The sequence below is a fragment of the Microplitis mediator genome, chromosome 4 (genome assembly GCF_029852145.1).
Source record: "Microplitis mediator isolate UGA2020A chromosome 4, iyMicMedi2.1, whole genome shotgun sequence".
Classification (NCBI taxonomy): Eukaryota; Metazoa; Arthropoda; class Insecta; order Hymenoptera; family Braconidae; genus Microplitis; species Microplitis mediator.
Genome location: NC_079972.1, coordinates 10,876,043 through 10,894,251, shown reverse-complemented (window position 1 = coordinate 10,894,251; position 18,209 = coordinate 10,876,043). Strand labels below are relative to the sequence as shown.

At 27.5% G+C, this 18,209-nt stretch overlaps 1 protein-coding gene across 2 annotated transcripts; it reads right to left on the bottom strand.

Annotated features, from left to right (window-relative positions):
- Positions 1–1,771: 1,771 nt before the first annotated feature.
- Positions 1,772–16,823, bottom strand: LOC130666613 (cytokine receptor). Of its 2 annotated transcripts, XM_057467769.1 has the most exons (10): positions 16,699–16,823; positions 16,319–16,613; positions 11,058–11,770; positions 9,672–9,962; positions 8,914–9,213; positions 8,680–8,837; positions 6,784–6,955; positions 6,387–6,695; positions 6,164–6,312; positions 1,772–5,803 (listed from the first exon to the last, which is right to left on the bottom strand). In XM_057467769.1, exons 3-10 carry the CDS (start codon positions 11,752–11,754, stop codon positions 3,392–3,394), a joined length of 4,488 nt encoding a protein of 1,495 aa, XP_057323752.1. In that variant the 5' UTR covers positions 11,755–11,770; positions 16,319–16,613; positions 16,699–16,823; the 3' UTR covers positions 1,772–3,391. The 2 variants fall into 2 exon arrangements, with proteins under 2 accessions (XP_057323752.1, XP_057323753.1); XM_057467770.1 differs by lacking the exons at positions 16,319–16,613; positions 16,699–16,823 and adding an exon at positions 12,735–12,837.
- Positions 16,824–18,209: the final 1,386 nt, after the last annotated feature.

The window sequence follows — 18,209 nt, the reverse complement described above, 5'->3', positions numbered from 1 at the left end:
TTATTTTTTTCATTGCACTTAAAAATTATTTTATAGTTAATCGATTTTTAAAAATTAATCAATTAATTTTTTAAAACTTCTTTACTGTACTTATGAATAATCTTATATATTTTATTTTAAATCTATAAAACTTTATACTTTTATTACAGGTAATTAAGTTGGTTGTACACTTTATCATTAATATTATTACTGTATCTATTCAATTACTTCTTATTATTAAGTTTAAGGCGATATATTGAAAAAAAAATTATCAACTACTAGAGTAGACATTTGATATTTAATTAAGGAATTTGTTTTATTAATTAAATAAATTTAATGTATTATTAAAATGTGCGATATATAACTTTGCATTATATATTTATAAATATATAACAAAAATATAGGGATAAATTGGCCTATATACAAGTTTTAAATTTATGAAACTTATAAAATACGTGATCTGATTAAATGTTAATTATATTACCATACAATTATTCTATTTAATTATCACTACTTCATAGGCACAATAAAATCCATTTGTTTAAATTTTTGATAATTACTTTACTAGATTATTAATTAAATTTACGCAAAGCGGGAAATTTTAAATTTGAATTCTTTAATGTAAAAAAAATTAAGCTAATTACTAATTGATCAGCTACTTGCACAGTATATATATTTATATATAAATATATATTTTTTTTCGTTGTATTGTAAGTAAAAATTTAGTCATATTTATTTAATCCTCAATTACAGCCGCATAAAATCTAGGCACTTGTATAACAATTTATTTATTTAATTAATTAAATTAAATTATAAATTTTTTTTTGTCCTCAATAATCATTTTTTATTTTTTATTTATTAAATCAAAATATACACGATTAATTTGATAGTTTGTTAATAATTTATTTATAAAAAAATACGCAATTTAATGTTACTAAATTTATATATATCAAAATAAAATGGTAATTTTTTTAATCAAGTAATTTATAATTCGATTATTTATTTTTAAATTACTTATAATGATGATAATTAATAATTAATTTGATCGGTTGATTATTTGTATCTATTATAGGAACCCGTGTAAAAAAATTCGTTCCAAAAAATTTCGAGATTTTGAACTTCGAAACTTGAGACAAATTTGAACATCGTGAACTTTTTTTGAACTTGTAATTTTGACAGTAAAAAAAAAAGTTTATTTGGGCATTTCTATGAGCGAAATTTGAGTCAAAAAATAAATTTTTTAAAACCTATTTTTCAAAACGTAATTTTGATACATTTTACCCTCGTTTTGACAAAAGTTTCCATAGGAAACCGATGGTCTCATGAGAATCTTTTTTGAAACCAGGGTAAAATGTAGTACAATTACAAATTTCGCTGACATAAATTTTTTCCTACTATCAAAATTACCAAAATTCCAAAAAAGTTCCACTGGAAGTTCTAATCCGTCTCAAATTTAGAAGTTCCACATGTCGAATTTGTTTTGAATTTTTTTGGAGCGAATTTTATTTACGCGGGAAAGAGATTCGTCGAATTGAATTTTAAAAATATTAAATATCGGGACAAAATAAATATTGGATATTATTTAAATTGACAATTCACAAACAAAAATTAGTAACTTGGGTACTTTACATCAGTCTCCAACGATTTTATAAATTAAATATTTATTAATTATTGACGAACAGTAAACGGTAAGTTTTACGGCATTAAAAAAAATTAACTTTACAACTTAAGCTCACAAACTTTATTAATTACTACAATATCATAGTAACACGATTGTAATTTTTTTTATGTACTGTAGTTATGGTAATTAATAAAAAAAAAAAAAAAAAAAATGATTGTCGTGTAGACTGATGTATTCACTCAATGACTAGCGTAGAGATATTATGCATAACACCTTTATTTCTATTATTAATTTAATCATTCTCATTATCCATTTATTTATTTTTTATTTGCGGTGTGCGAATATCATTGGAATTTTTCAAATGGAATTTAAATATTCGGTTTGAATTTCAAATATTCAATTTTCAATCTCCATGGAATTACAATTTTTTTTTTTTTTTTTACAATAATTTGGATTTTTTCATAATTTAAAAATTTAAAAGTAATTCTGAAACTCACGACTAATTTAATAATTTAAATTTTGAATTGAATATTCGTTCGCGCGCTTATTTCTTAAACAGAAAAAAATGATTTCTTAGTCTAAGAAAATTTTGTATTATGAATTGAACAAAAAAAATTTTCCTGGGATGCGAAAAAATGTTCAGGAGCGAGAAATTGGGATCAAAAAATTTTTTCTCATCCTATCAAAATTTTTCCTTTTAATTCAAAACGCAAAAAATTTCTTAAGCAAAAGTCAAGAAATCTTTTTCCTGTATATTTTATCTCTCAAAATTAACCCGTCAAATGGCAATGAAAATTTTAATACCCAATAGTAATAACGTAATGTAAATAATTAAATTGCTGCTTGCTCAATATGATCCGTCATTAAATTCTGTCTTTCACGACATGGCGTACATATATATTTACGTTTTATTTTTAATATTTAGTTTAATAAATGATAAAATATTCAAGTCATGCATATCTATATACAGTTTATTCGACGAATTGAAAAAAAAAAAACATGCCGAAATTTTTTTTGTGGAAAGAAAAAATAATTGATTATAAAATAAAAAAAAGGCGTGATAATAATATTATTAATAGTAATAGCAATAATAATTAAATGAATTAATAATCGATATTAATTATTCAGCACTAAGTTTAATTGCGCGCCAATTTTTTAGCAAGAACACGCGATATAAAACTAGTTATTTTATAACTAATTTTAATTATATGGCTATAATTTACTTGATTGTTTACTAAGTTTGTAATTATTTGCAAAAAAATTTATAATTTAATATAGATATATATATATAATATATAAAAGTATTTTGTACATACTTTCGCAAATAAGCTGAGCAGTACTCAAGTCCAGAATTTATTATTATTATTTATCTTTTTTTTTTAATATTAAATTTATCATTCCTTAAAAATTACTATCGAACAATAGACGACAATCGATAACAACCTGCATTAATAATAAAAAAAAAAAACCACAAATCCGTGAATTTAAAAAATCGTGATCGATAAAATTTTTCTATAAGAAAATAATAATAGCGTAAGTTTGATATTTAAAATCCACGGCTTAATAACATTAAATAATTAATATTAATATCGTCATGGACAAGAGTACAGTTGACCTCGATACTTGAATTATAAAAAGGTATCAGTGAAATATTGTACTTACAATTAACAAATCATTCACAGATAAGCTTCTCGTAATTCCATCCGACCCAATAAAAATAACATTTAACAGAACGTAAACAAGAGGAAAGAAATTACACGCACACTGACGTTAATAATATTTTTGTTCAGTCTAAAAAATATGCTGAGCGGTATCACCACTATTCGATACTGCTTGTCGGGCTGTTAGATTTCTTTCAACAGTTTGATCATCTGTTTTAATCGTGTTATCTTTTATATATCCTTTGTCAGTATCCGCGTTGGTCTTTGAATCACCGTCACCTCTGGTCTCCCAGTACATTGGAGTGTCGTGTTTCTTGTCTTGAAACATCTGTAAGACCGTTGATGCTTGGACGTAAGGTTTATTGGATGAGGTATCTGTTGTATTGACGTTTTGTTGATTCAATTTTTCATTAACATTTTTCGGTTTAGTTTCCGAGATAGAGGCAACCGCGACGTATTGTTTAGATGCTGAGGGATCACCACCCAGTTGCTGCGAAATAGTTGGCGGGCTTGGAAATTTCGGCATTAATTTATTTAACGTCGTATTGACGGACGGATTTCTTAAATTGTCTATCAGACCCGTTTGGACGTACGGTTTATTACTCGGGTCTACAGTCATAGGCTTCAATAGGTCTTTAGAAACGGGCGTAGAGCCAATGAAAGCCAATTTGTCTAAATTACTCAACGAATCCAGAGACTGTTGCTCTTTGAGCTTCTGATCCAAGGACGCGAAAGTCACGTACGGAATGTTGGGCGTAGCATCGGCTTTGCTGTTTAGCAGAGCGTTTGTCAATGACTCCGGTGTCTCTTCATTCTTGGATCGCGGTGCCGGTACTTTGGTTGGCATCAGTCCTATGACACTGTAGTTACCGCCGATATTTGAAGCCTCATGAGGAACGGGACTTGAAATTGGTGTTGAAACATCTTCGGAAGACGGCATACTGATGTATCCAGTTGATGACCAAGTCTGTGGTGGTATTACGTTACACGAATTGTCTGTTAAATTAGGAGTTGAACGTGCCAATGACAATGTGTCATCAAGTATTTCACCGGCTTTAGCAACTTTTACATAAGAATCCCATCTTGCGTCTGTTAAAGCTGGTCTAGTAGTACCACCACTGACGTTCCGCTGACGCAAACTCGATGACTCCCATCCTAATGTTGAGTCCAATAATTTATTTTGCAAGGTCGTTACTGGATCAGTTTCCGTACCACTGTCATTTGATACATGGGAATTTGAAGTTAATGAAGACGTCACTGACTCTTGAGCACTTGAGCATACACTCGAGTCACCTGATGACTGTCTGATGTGCTGTTCACCAGGTTTTTGTAATAATTTTTCATCAGCTAAACCTGGTGGCAATTTTATTTCACAATGCTTCATAACTTTACACTTTCGCCACATTCGTTTCGTCGTATAGGCGACACACAATAAGAAAGCAATAATACTGATACCAATAATTGTCCATATGATAATCCATACATGGAATGATGGCCCTCCATTCCAGCAACTGGTCTCTCCAATGTCCGACCACGGTCCTACTAAATGCTCACCTCTGTTATTAACATTAACAGCACGTACATGAAATCTGTATGTTGTGTCACGTTCATTAGCTAGACAACCAGGTATCGATATTTTAGCCTCAGTTACGTTACTATTTATGATATCAAGTCCTGGTGAAGACACTTGATAGTAATCCAATTTTCCACCGGGATTTTGTGGTTTACTCCAAACTACAATCGCCAAATTCGAGTCCTGAATTTTGACAACTGGCGGTCGATTTATTTTACCTGGTACGCCTATTTCAGTCAGCGCATAAACTGGCAATGACCCAACGCTGCATTTAACCGTACAAGCAGTCACAGTTATTTTGTAATTTTTATAAGACAATAAATCTTTCAACAAAACATATGTCGTCGCTTCTTCAACTTTAAGTGAATTACCGCTGTAGTGGACCTCGTAGTAACGGAGTACGCCGTTCATTGCCGTCGGTGGCTGCCATGTCACGAACATTGAACTGTTTGTAATGTAACTGACCTGGACATTTTGCGGTGGTGATGTTGGAGCGCTCTCGAGAGTTGTATTATAAAGCGGATCACTTTCCAATCCCTGGCCAGTCTTTGTCCAGAAGGCTATTGTTATTTTATAAGTAGTATATGGTTTCAACCCTGTGACAGTACTGCGCATAGTATTAGGGTCTGCGCGTACTGTTGTATTTTTCTTCATTTCTTTGCACGTTGAATTTTTAGGTGAAACTATTGGACAGTAGTAAATAATGAATCCCTCAACGACACCGATACGATCAGAACAATCGAGTTTCCAGCCAATGTCAATAACATCTGATCCAATAGTATTTATCCACACGGATTTCATTTTACTGGATACTTTATTGTGAATAACTGTACAAGATGCCCAAATCATTCCACTGCTTGCTTTTGCTGAGTTCGATGACACTGCGAATTGATAAACTTTCTGGGGATGGGGTACTGTTATATTATATATAGTTGTATTTCTAGGCACGTGGACCCAGTCGAGATATCCCTGATAACAGAAAAAAAAATATATTTTTAATTTATCAATTAAGTATTTTTTGTCACGCATTTAAATTTTGAGTTTCAATGTCTACTAAATTTGCACACGTGCTATTGGTCTTAAATTGTCTCGATAAAATTTTAGTTGGCTCCAGATATTTTAACTTTAAATTTAAATGCAGGTACAGTGGAGGCTCTCTAACAAAAAAATTATCAAAATTACAGAATCGCGTCAGTAAACGGACACGTCACTTTTTTGTAAGAAACGAGAAGCGGGTATTCCAAGTTAGAGAGATTCTACTGTCATCTAAAATCGTTTTGTTTCATCTCTTGCCATACAAAATATTTAACAATAAATATTTATACTTACGGTACATTGGTAAGGACGATCACGATTATTTTCACACCAAAATATCGTGTAATTTATTATTTCAGTGTTGGTTGTCGGTGACTTCCATGACAATTCGTACAATCCTTCATCGAATGCTATCTTAGTAACCGCCAAAGGTTCACCAGGCACTGAAAATATTTGAGAAATAAATAAATAAGTAAATCTGTAGATTTAAATTTATTTATCCAAATGAAATACTTACTGTTGGCTGCATTGGGCACATAAATAGTAGCGCTGTTGGGATAAACACCCATTTCATTACTTGTAGTAACGTGAAAACGATAGTTGGCGAATCCAATGTTTTTAAATACAGCATAAGAACGAGTGGTTTCATTTGGCGGGCGATAAGTCCTGACTCCGTTTTCTTCAATCAAAGCAACTTGATACTTGAAATTATTACCGTTCTCTAAATAAGGCGGTATAGCTTGCCAATATAAATAAATATCTCTGTGTGCATTATTGTCTGCTATTTCAAAACTTCCGATATCCGTACGTGGTGATCGTCCAGGCACTATTTAGTAAATAAAAACAATTATTATTTATAATTATTAATCCACTTTGCGCTGCGGTAAATGAATAAATAAATAAATAAAACTCACATCTTGGTGGTGTACGGAATGTAATAACACTAAATTTACTCCATTTATCTTCACCTATGGCAACAGAACTCTTCATAAATACTCTCACGTCATAAACTGTATTGGCGTATTCCAATCTCGTTAAATTGTAATATCTTTTGTGCACATGAACGTCATTAGTTATATTTATTAACTGAAAAAAAAAATAATTATTATTTATAATTGTCTATTTTACAATTAGTATTTTTTTTTTTTCCTATAAACGCCTACCTACAATAATGTAATCACAAAAAAAAGAGTTATCGTTAAAAATAAAAAAATCTATAAAAGAAAATCTTTACAGGAAGTGTGATATTAATTTCATAGAAGTTTACTTTTATCAATAATGATAATCACGTGAAAAGGCGTTTAGAGTATTACTGTAAACATCTTGATATATTTTTAATTGCAATAAATTATCACGAGCGTAATATATATGACTTTTTTTCTATTTTATGTTACGGCAATCGAGTTTTAGAATGACAATGAAAATTATTGCAAGTGTTTATGTAATGTCGTTATATATATATATATATATATATATATATATATAGGGGCAAAACGGGATATCCCTGAAATTTTATGAAAATTTTTTTTTTTTAATTGTTTTTCAATCATTCCACAATCACTTGTAAATATAATTGAGCATTTTTTGAATTTTCTTTTCATTATTTCCAAAAAAATTTTTTTTTCTAAAAAAATAGTATTTCATCAATTTAATTTTTTTTCTTATTAATTTACAATATAAGAACTCCCAGTGTCAAATTACTTCAAATTAGTGATGCGAAATGACGATCATTTTTAACTTTGGTCAAATCACGAGCAATTGACGCCATTTTTCTTTGGTCAGTCACAAAAATTCAAGAGTACTTTTTTTTCTTTTTACGAAAACTCCTCTCTCAAAAAAAGCCAGCCTATTTCATATGCAACCTAAATATTTTAAATATTCAAACAAAATTTATCTAAAAATTCTGACGGTAATAAACAAATTTGGCTTGCTCAACTACTTAGATGGAAAATGACCGTCGAAAATTTTTCGGTCATTTTTTGGTCAAGTTTTTAATAATTTTTGGCGGGAATCACCATTAAATTCAAAAAATTACCGGCGGTCATTTTTTTTAGTTGGTCAATTGACGTCAAATGACGAGCATATGCTTTGCTTCACATCACTATCACTACTTCAGAGGTATTTTAATAATCAATTTAAAAATATTTTAAATTTAATCAACTTTTAATAATTTTTTAATCTATTACTTTAAGCAATATATAATTGCGTTTTTTAAAAATATCTTAATTTAAAATTAAAACTAATTTAAGTCTTTTACTTTGTTATTAACAAATAGAAAAATAATAATTTAAAGTAGCTAAACTTTTTCAAAAATCGAGTGACAGTGAATGACAAGAAAATTTAATTTACCAGGGGTTCGCACTTTTCTCTCTATTACACTTAAGTCCACGAACGGTACTATCTTTGTTGCACTTTTACAGTAAATGGAAACTTTGGCCGAGTTTTTCTCTTAAACAAACGAATATTATGAAACAATTAAAGCGCACTTCGCTAGATTAGACAGTAATGCATCAAAGTGCGGTCTGTGTTTTGTATTCAGACATTTTGTTTCCGAAAAAAACCCAGCCGAAAATATCTGATAACCCCTGTTACTCAAATTTATTTAATATTCAGAAATTTTTTTTTTAATGGCAACTGACAATTTTTTCTATTTACTTTGAATATCATTAAAAAAAAAAAAAAAAAAAAAAAAAAAAAAAATTTAACGTATTTGAGTCCCCGAAAATTTTGTATTTCTCGCAGTACCCCGTTCAACCCCCTATATATATGATTATTAAAATTAAAAAATAAAAATAAATAATATACATTACCTGCCATTTTTTATCTCGATCCCATTGATGCTGATAAGCTATTCGGTGATGTAAACCTTTTGGAAAGTTTTGCATGGGATAAGATACTTCCCAATACAGTAATGCGCTTTCTGTTGTTTTATTGACAACTGTCAAATTATCCGGCTCCGCTGGTATTACTAAAATAATTTATCAATAAACATTTATATTTTGCTGTAATTAAAATAAAGTAAATGTATAATTATTTATACTAACCATTTCCGAAGTGATTAAATTTAAATTGTGCTGTAATACTTCCCAGCAAATTTTTTATATTCATTATAAATGTATAATTTTCCATTGTTTGACGATAAAGTGGATTTGAATTTACATCCCATTCACAAAAATTTGCGGTAAAATTTAAATCCTGTTTTGGACACGGATAAAGTTTACGCGCTGCTACAAAACTGATTGAATGATCTGTTTGGACATAATTTTCAACCGGAATCCATGAGCATTTCAAATTTTCCCAATTGTATGATATACAAGAAAAATTATTCGGCGCTTGTGGTTCAACTGTAAAAAATAAATAAATATTTTTATATTTATTTTGAGTCATTAATTTATACTAGATAATTACAGATAATAAATTAAAATTGTAAATAAAATTTATCAATTCTAGGATTCGATTACGGAAGAAATAAAAACTAAATAACTAAAATATGTGACTGATGGAATGAATCAGTCGCTTTCCCATGAGATGACTTTTAACCCGAGTAAATAAATAAGTTACGATAACGGTTATATTGAAAACATACAAGATTCAGAGACACGATTGTAATGATGATGCTATAATATTTAATTCATATTTTATGTTGTGTTAATACACGTGACTATATATATTTATATTTTATAAAAAAGCTCATGACCTACTGATAAATATAAACTATTTACGCGCGATGTTCATTTAAATGTTTAATAAAAATAATCTCATAGCTAAATATGAAAATAAATAAATATATAAAATTACTCACATCCAACAGCGACTTGATTAAGACAAACGAGTTCATATGTTGCAGGTTCAGTCCGTAATTTACAATAATACATGTCTCTACTAGGAGGTGGTGTTTCGACAAACATTTCAATAGTAGTTGAATTGATAATACGAAAGTACTCTTGTTCCATTCTTTTTTCATTTCTGAAGAAATATAAGTCCGATGCATTTCTACCAGGGTACTTTTTGTCAACGGATGTCTGATTCAGTATACAAAGAATCCTCAAGGGTTGGCCGTACTTCAAAACAATATCGTTCAAAGGATAAGTTCCTATTTTAAAACACATACATTTTATATTAAATAATATACATATATATATATGCTACACATGCATCGTGTTTTATAATTTAACATTATACATTTATAAATGTTAATACGAATAAAAAAAAAAGTATCATATTTCATTTTATTGCCATTCAATTCATCGGCTTTTGTACAATTATACGTAATAATCCAATTACTTAAAATTACCAGGCTATTTTTCATCGTAACTGTACTGTATTTTCTGGATATATGAGTATACATATACACACATATATTTAAACTCGTCACCAGAATTCAAAAATGAAAGATAAAACTTTAACTTTTATTTTTTATTGTCTAGTAAGCAAATTTTAATGCCTTGGTAAATTTTTTCATGAACTTCTTACAATTATTACCATTAATATTAATATATATATGTAATAGAAACCATAATTATTTATCATTATTATTATGTTACAGATTAATATAATAATTGTCAATAATACTGGCATTGGATTTAAAAAAATCTGACTACCGGCTTTAATTTTGTTGTACTAAATATTTTAAATTATTAAAAACATAAATGAAAATTTTTAATTTCAATTATTAGTGACATTAATTTTTATTTAATAAAATAATTATAGAAGATTTTAATTAAAAAATTTTAATAAGTTTATAATTAACGTCCTGGTGTTTTGAATTAAATATCAATATGAATAATTCGTTTGTGTTCTCATTTTATACACAGAAAAAAATGATTTCTTAGCCTAAGAAATTTTTATTCGCTTCGATAAAATAAAATTTTCCTAGGACACGAAAAAATTTCTTTCAATAAATTTTTTCTCGTCCTATGAAAATTTTTGTTTTCAATTAATAATACAAACCTTCATAATTATTTATCATCATTATCATTATAAATTACAGATAAATATAGAAAATTGTCAATATCACTCGCGTCAGGCTAAAAATATTTACTGACTACCGGCTTTAATTTTGTTATATTAAATATAAATGACATTTTTAATAGTCTCAATAAATAGTAACTTATATCAGTTTTTATTTAATAAAAAAATTATGAAAAGTTCTAATTTAAAAATGTTAATTAATAAATTTATAACTTACGTCCTGGAGTTGTGAGACCAACACCACATTCATTTGCCGAACTTGTACATATTAATCCAATAGAAATTATGATAAAAGCATGTAAGAGACATTTTAATTGACTTTTACGATTATAACAACTAGACATTCTATCACTACTACTATTACTACTATTATTATTATTATTATTAATATTATTATTATTATTATTATTATTATTATTATTATTATTACTACTGTAACAATAACTCGATCGACATTCTTTTGTTGGAGTTATTGGTTCAGAGTTTGTCATAATTTGTTTTGTTGATTTTAAACGTTCAATTGCCGTGACACAATCGCTGTTTAACACACAATCACTCGCGGATAATAAGTGTCTTCTGTTATAACTTTTATCGCGCACAAAAAATCGCGACTGTTGGCTAGTATTATTATTATTAAAATTATGTGAATTTACATCGCAATGTTTATTATTACAGTAATTATTATTGTTCGGATCATCGTTCACTGATCGACCACAATCGAGTCGAGAGACGTCTTTACAACTGGAATTATTTACTTCCAACTGTTTGTTATACATTTCCACGTTTGAGTGAGTCATTATTGGACGGTTTTCCAAGCGATCGTGACCATGCTTTAACAGGCCATAAGAATTTAGTTCCGAGGGCTGATACTGCATCTTTTTGGTGGCCCGTTCCAGAGGCATTATGGTCGGCATACCTAACTTCCCATTACTAGAAAAGAAAAAGAAAAAAAATAGAAGCGAGATTATAAATTATGTAATTTTAAAACTCTTAACATGACTTTTAAATTATTTTTCACTTAATTCTAGATAACAATTTACGTGTATAGGATTTTTTTTTTTCAATTAAAAAATTGATTTTTTTAACTTTATCAAATTTTTTTTTGTGCGTAGTTAATTTAGAATTCGATAAGATAAAAATAGAATGTAATTACTTAGTTAATTAAAAAATTTTTTTAATTAAAAAACAATTTTAGCAAAATGAGTGTGAGTGTTGCAGACATGGGACAGTTTATAAATTTTAAATAAATAAATAAATTGAAATAATGAAATTTAAAAAAATGCGTGTACAGATTTTTCATTGATCTACATACGCATGTTTTTATTTTTATTCTGCTTACATTTTATTTATTTATTCAAAAATATAAGGAATTCCCACTTGTCCCATTTAGCAAAAAAATTTTTGTTAATGTAGCAGACATCAGACAAATTTAAAATTATAAATAAATAGAGTAAATAATTAAAAAAAAATATTTATAAAAAATGCACTTATTAATTTCAAAATTTTTTAAATGCGTATTTTTTTTAAATTTTACTTTATTAATTATTTACTCGATTTATTAATAATTAATAATTAAAAATTTGTCTGATATCTGCTACATTTACACTCATGTTTACGTAGCCAACAATTTAAAATTTAAAAATAAGTGAATTAAATTTAAATCAAATAAAATAAAAAAATGCAGATTTATAAAATTTGTAAATCAGTATGTGCATTTATTTTTATTTATATATTTTTAATTATTTAATTCATTTATTTTTAATTTAAAACTTGTCTCATATCTGCTGCATTCACACTCACAAAAAATTAAGTACTTTTATAAATTATTTACGAGCAATTAAAGAACATAATTCAAAGAGTTAAAAATAGTTTTAAAATATATACCGGCACTTACAATTATTTTTAATAAAAAAAAATATGTATGTAATGTAACAAGCAAATTAAGGAAAGTGACCGTTGCAACAGAGTCTAAGCAACTGGAATTAGATTGAAGAGTACGAATATGTATATATATATATACATGTATATATAAGACGAGGACTTATATTAAACAGTGGGGGATACAAATTAAAAGCTAGTGCACATGATACATAGAATAACTACTGTTACATACTGTTAATATACAAAATCATTGGTCAACTTATCGTGAAGTAAATTTCATTTACTACCTTCTTTATTCATTATTATCATCATCATTATTTATTTATTAATTAGTTATCATATTTATTCAGAGAAATATTTGCTATATTATAAGACCTTAAGAAATTAATAATTTCAAAATCTAGCAATTCATTGAACTCGCTCCGTTAAATTTATACGTAAGATAATGTAGAATAACAAGCAGAAAACTCTGAATAATAAGAAATTCTTTTATTCATTATTATTTCAAAGTTAAGCTAACGTACTTTATTTTTCCATTGAATTATATATTTGTACGAATACTAACGATCTTGTTCTTTAAACAAATACATACATACATACATAAATACATACATACATAAATACATCCACACATACATACATATACACACAGAAAAAAAGGTTTTCCTTGGCGCAAGAAATATTTTGTATTATAAAGTGAAAACAAAAATTTTCTTAAGAGGGGTCTGAACTTTTTTCTCTATCACACTCAAGTCGACGAACGGTACTATCCTTGTACTTGCGTAGTAAATCGAAACTTTGTCCATATTTTTATCTTAAACAAATGAACATTTTTAAAAAAGGAAAATATAGATTACTAGATTATAGAATAATGTATCGAGCCTCGTTCTCAATTTCGCGTTTAGAGGTTTTGTTTGGGAGCAAAGCTTGGACAAAAATTACTGTAGACCCTCCTTAAGGGGTAACGGTAATCGATTTTCAATTACACTTAATTCACGGGCAAATACTCGAAACCTAAAATAGAGAGTCTTTAGCGTTTTTTGGAACCTTAATAGAAGGCTAGAAATTTCGTATTTTCAAAAATTCTAATTCGTCTCCAAGAAAAATTGTTTTAAAATTCTCATTTACTCTACGAGTGCAACAAAGATAGTCCCGTTTATTTTTCTGAGTGTGAGAGAGAGGTCCGGTAGCGTATCCCCTAGACTAGAAAAAATTTTTTTTGACCCCAAGAAAATTTTTATTTTCAATTTATAATTTGAAAAATTTTTTAGGACAAATAAAAATTTCCTTGAAGCGAATTACAATATTTTGGGTCAAAAAATCTTTTTTTTTCGTGTATATATATACATACATACATTTCTTCATATATTGTATACTGATTCATTTAAATTTATATTTTCAACATCATCTATACTAAGTAAATTTAAACTCACTCACTCTTATTTTTTACAAAGTGATCACTAAAAATAATTTAATTATTTATTTTTAAGTAAATAAAAAATTTGATTATTCGCGAGATAAAAATGAACTATTAGTAACATTCAATAAACGTCATAAAAAAAAACAAAACAAAGAATGATTAATTAATAAAAAAAATAAAGAAAACACTTGTTATCAATAGAATAATTATCATATTAAAGATAAAGCCACATTTGAATACGGAAATAAAATTACACGTGTTGTATTAATATATCATTAAGCGATATACTGTATATATTAATATTTATTAGTGAAGCTTGATAATAGTTTTTTTTTAAATTTAAATAAATCAGATGCACAATGGGTTATTTATATCAAATTAACAACTTGGAATTTCATCTTATATATGTATAGTATATATTAGACTCTTATTTAGTGGCAATATTATTTTCATGCTCGGTTTGTAATTTTTTTAGTAAACAATTTAAAAGTCACTTTGACAGGACAGTCCTCCATTATAATTTTCAAAAGTAGCCCAAAATTTGAATACGTTTTCATTTTCAAAACAGGACAAAAAAAGAATTCTACTATTTATTGTTTTTTTTTACTGTACTATAAATTTAAAATTTATAAATTCATTCAAGACTTTTTGAAGGCCATGTAATTTTCTAAAAAAATTTAATGACTATTTTTTTAATGATAAAACTTGAGTAAATATTTCATTAAGACTTTAATAAGAAATTGAGCTTCAATTCTTATAACTAAAAAAACTATTTGACTCAATAGATTTTTTCATGCCTTTAAATTCTGTATCATAAATTAGGTCGTAAAAAATTTATTTCCGACTTTTTAAATTTATATTTAAGCTATACTTAAAAAAGTACCCGATTTTCAGTCCCTACTGGTACCCGCTTTATATACATATAGGGTAGAAGTACCATTTGTGGCCACTGCTCCATTTTTGGACATTTAATACTTTATTTAAAATAATGAAAACGTATTTAAAAAAAATTTCATTGCAATAGTGTGATAAAAATATCTTCAAACACATTTTAAAAAATTAATTATGTTGCGTATTTTACAAATTATTTTATTCAAAATTTCTAGGTGGCCAAAAACGGTATGTATGTTATCAATAAAAATATTTTAAGAGACAATTGTATATTTTTACTGACTGCTATACTTCTTATTTAAAAAATAATTTTAAATCTATTAAATTAATATTTTAATCGACATATCTCGAGAGCCTGACTTCTGTCAAGTGTTTTGCTGCAAATTGACTCATTTTTTTTTATTATCTTATAGTATTGTATCTTATCAATGATCTTAATCATCAAAATAAATTTTAATTATTACAAAATCTATAAAAAAAAATTATCAATATTACTGTCGTATAATAAATTTATAAAAAAATAATTTCTTGGTACAAAAAATTTCTTCCCGCCCCAAGAAATCTTTTTCTTCTGTATATTTAGTCCAAGTTTCTAAGGGACTGGAAACTGACTAGTAGTTCACATAATTTTTAACAGTGAGCATAAAAAAGCTGCTGCAACACAACAGTCTAATATATATATATATATAAACATATATATATAAAAGTAAAATGAAGTTAAAAAACCCCATTAATAATAATAATAAAATAGTGACGTAGGTTTAAATTTTATTCCATTTCATCGTAAACCTACAAATGCAAAAATGTAATATATATATAAATATATATATATATATATATATACAAGTCGACTACGAGATAAACATCTTTCTCTGGTCTCTTGCGTCGTAATGCGTGTGACTGTACGCGGGAATTATATACAGATATATACTTATATATATATACAGTAGGCATAGTAAGTATAGTAGGAATACTAATACTATAAAATATACATATATATATGTAGATATAAAATAAAAATAAAAAAAACAACTCAAGTGCCTCATGGCTGATGGCAAATGAAAAATATATACATGCTGCCTACCCGATAGGGATACTCAGAAAAATCTGTTGTTCCCTAATGGGAGTATATTTTTTTTCCCAGAATTGGAGAAAACGATGATGAGATTTTTTTTTGGGCGTGGGTTTTAAATATGCTGATAGTTAATTACTGTTTTCTTTAGCTTTACCGAAACCAATGTTTCCATACATTTAATTAAAAAATATATATACTTATAAATACATACCAATGGCAAGTCTGACGACAAGTTCATGTAGCACATCTCGCATTGCACTTCCATGAATTCTAGGCCGCCGTCCACATCCAACTGCAGCCAGCAGTAAATTCTCGTGTCCTGCACACACACGACTACAATATACACACACACGTACTCTTACGCGCACACTGACAACCAAACTCGTCTTTTTTTTTCACGGTTTGTTTTTTTATCGAGACCGAGGACTGATACTTTTTTTTTTATACAGCACGCTGGATAAGATCCCACATTTTACTTTATTGGTGGACTTGTTAGTGGATTACATCTGAAAGTATATAAATATATTTATTTAAATAACTTTCGTCACTTTTGCACTTAATATTTTAATAAAAAAAAAAAATACTGTTTACATTTGTCGTCTGTAACCACTGTAAGTCTAACCAGCTATAAATATATCACCTAATAGTATACTATGCTGTACTGAGAATGAGAATATATGTTCAATAAATTGACAGTGTTACCAACGATAAGGATTATTGCTTTTTTTGTTTTATTTTAATTGTCTAGATATGGTGTTTTTATTCGGTGCGTCATTGGCAATTAAATTTGTTTTTTTCTTAATATGAGTGAGTGATTAGATGATTATCTATGATTTATAATTATTACTTACGGCTATATTTTGTTTGAATGTTGGGAAATCATTGACGTCACTAGTCGACGTTTCACTGCGGCTTTCTTGGAAACGCTGATGTATACACTTATTGTAGTGACATCTACTTTTTTTGGCGGGAGTTTTTGAATTTGTTTATTTTAAATTGAAATCTGTTTAAAATTTTGTTTTCTTTTAAATAAATCAATAAATTAAATATTTATGATAAAATATTTGAAAATGCATGTGAAAAAATTTGAAAATATTTTGTGTGCATATTTAGGGAAGTTACGGTTTCCGTGGCGCCACCAAATGATCGCGAATTCTTGTAGAACTTGACAAAATAAGACTTTTTTTCAAAAAGTTATGACTTCTTCAAAAAATGGACTAATTCAGACGTTTTTGTTTTCAAAATTTTCGTCTTCAAATGCACTTTCCAGAAAAAAATACAAAAAAATTAAAGATTTTAAAATCTATGAAATATTATGATCCTGAAGTTAGCAGACATTTAAAAATTTTTGAATTTTAGTTTTTCAACAAATCAATTGCAAAAAAATAAAATAAAAATATGCACATGTAGAAAATTTTAAAAACTATAGGTGCAATGTTTTCAAATATTTTTTTTTTATGGTTTATCGTCTAAAAAAAGAATATCGTCCAAAAATTATTAGACGTCTGCTAACTTCAGTATCATAAAATATTTCACTTTTTTGAAAAAATCGCATTTTTCTCGAAATCCATTTTTCTCAAAAACTAAACGAGATATCGAAAAATTTTATTCTTTAAAAAAGTCTTATTTCGTCGAGTTCTACAAGAATTCACGGCCAACCCCCAAAACTTCCTGTCGTTTTCGAGCTCAGAGAATTCAAAAACTTTATTATTGGTAAAGTTTTGAGCTCGAAGAGCTCAGAAATGGTTGGGCTAAAAAAATATCATTTTTGCCTGATATTTTTGAAAAAAATCGATCGATTTGCACTTGCGGCAGTCGAAAGTTTGAGGACTTAGATTTGATTAAAGTTAGAAATAAATCGGTCGATAGATTTAAAAGTTATGCAACAGAAACCTAAAAAAAATTTTGTTTTTAATTTTTATTTTTTTCATATAGATATGTATATATTTTGTAATATACACACACTAGGATCTCAAAACGTCAAGATCTGATGAAAACTCGATTTTCGAAAATCGAATCGAAACCAATAACTTCTCTTTTTTTGAAAATTTTTAATTCTCACAGCGGGAAATTAAAAATTTACACGTAATTTGAAAACTTAA

Coding starts and splice junctions, on each gene's coding strand:
- LOC130666613 (XM_057467769.1), bottom strand. CDS start 11,754: ATGCCGACCATAATGCCTCTGGAACGGGCCACCAAAAAGATGCAGTAT. Junction 9,963..11,057: donor TGGTCTCACAACTCCAGGAC/GTAAGTTATAAA, acceptor GTTTTAAAATAG/GAACTTATCCTTTGAACGAT. Junction 9,214..9,671: donor TAATCAAGTCGCTGTTGGAT/GTGAGTAATTTT, acceptor TATTTTTTACAG/TTGAACCACAAGCGCCGAAT.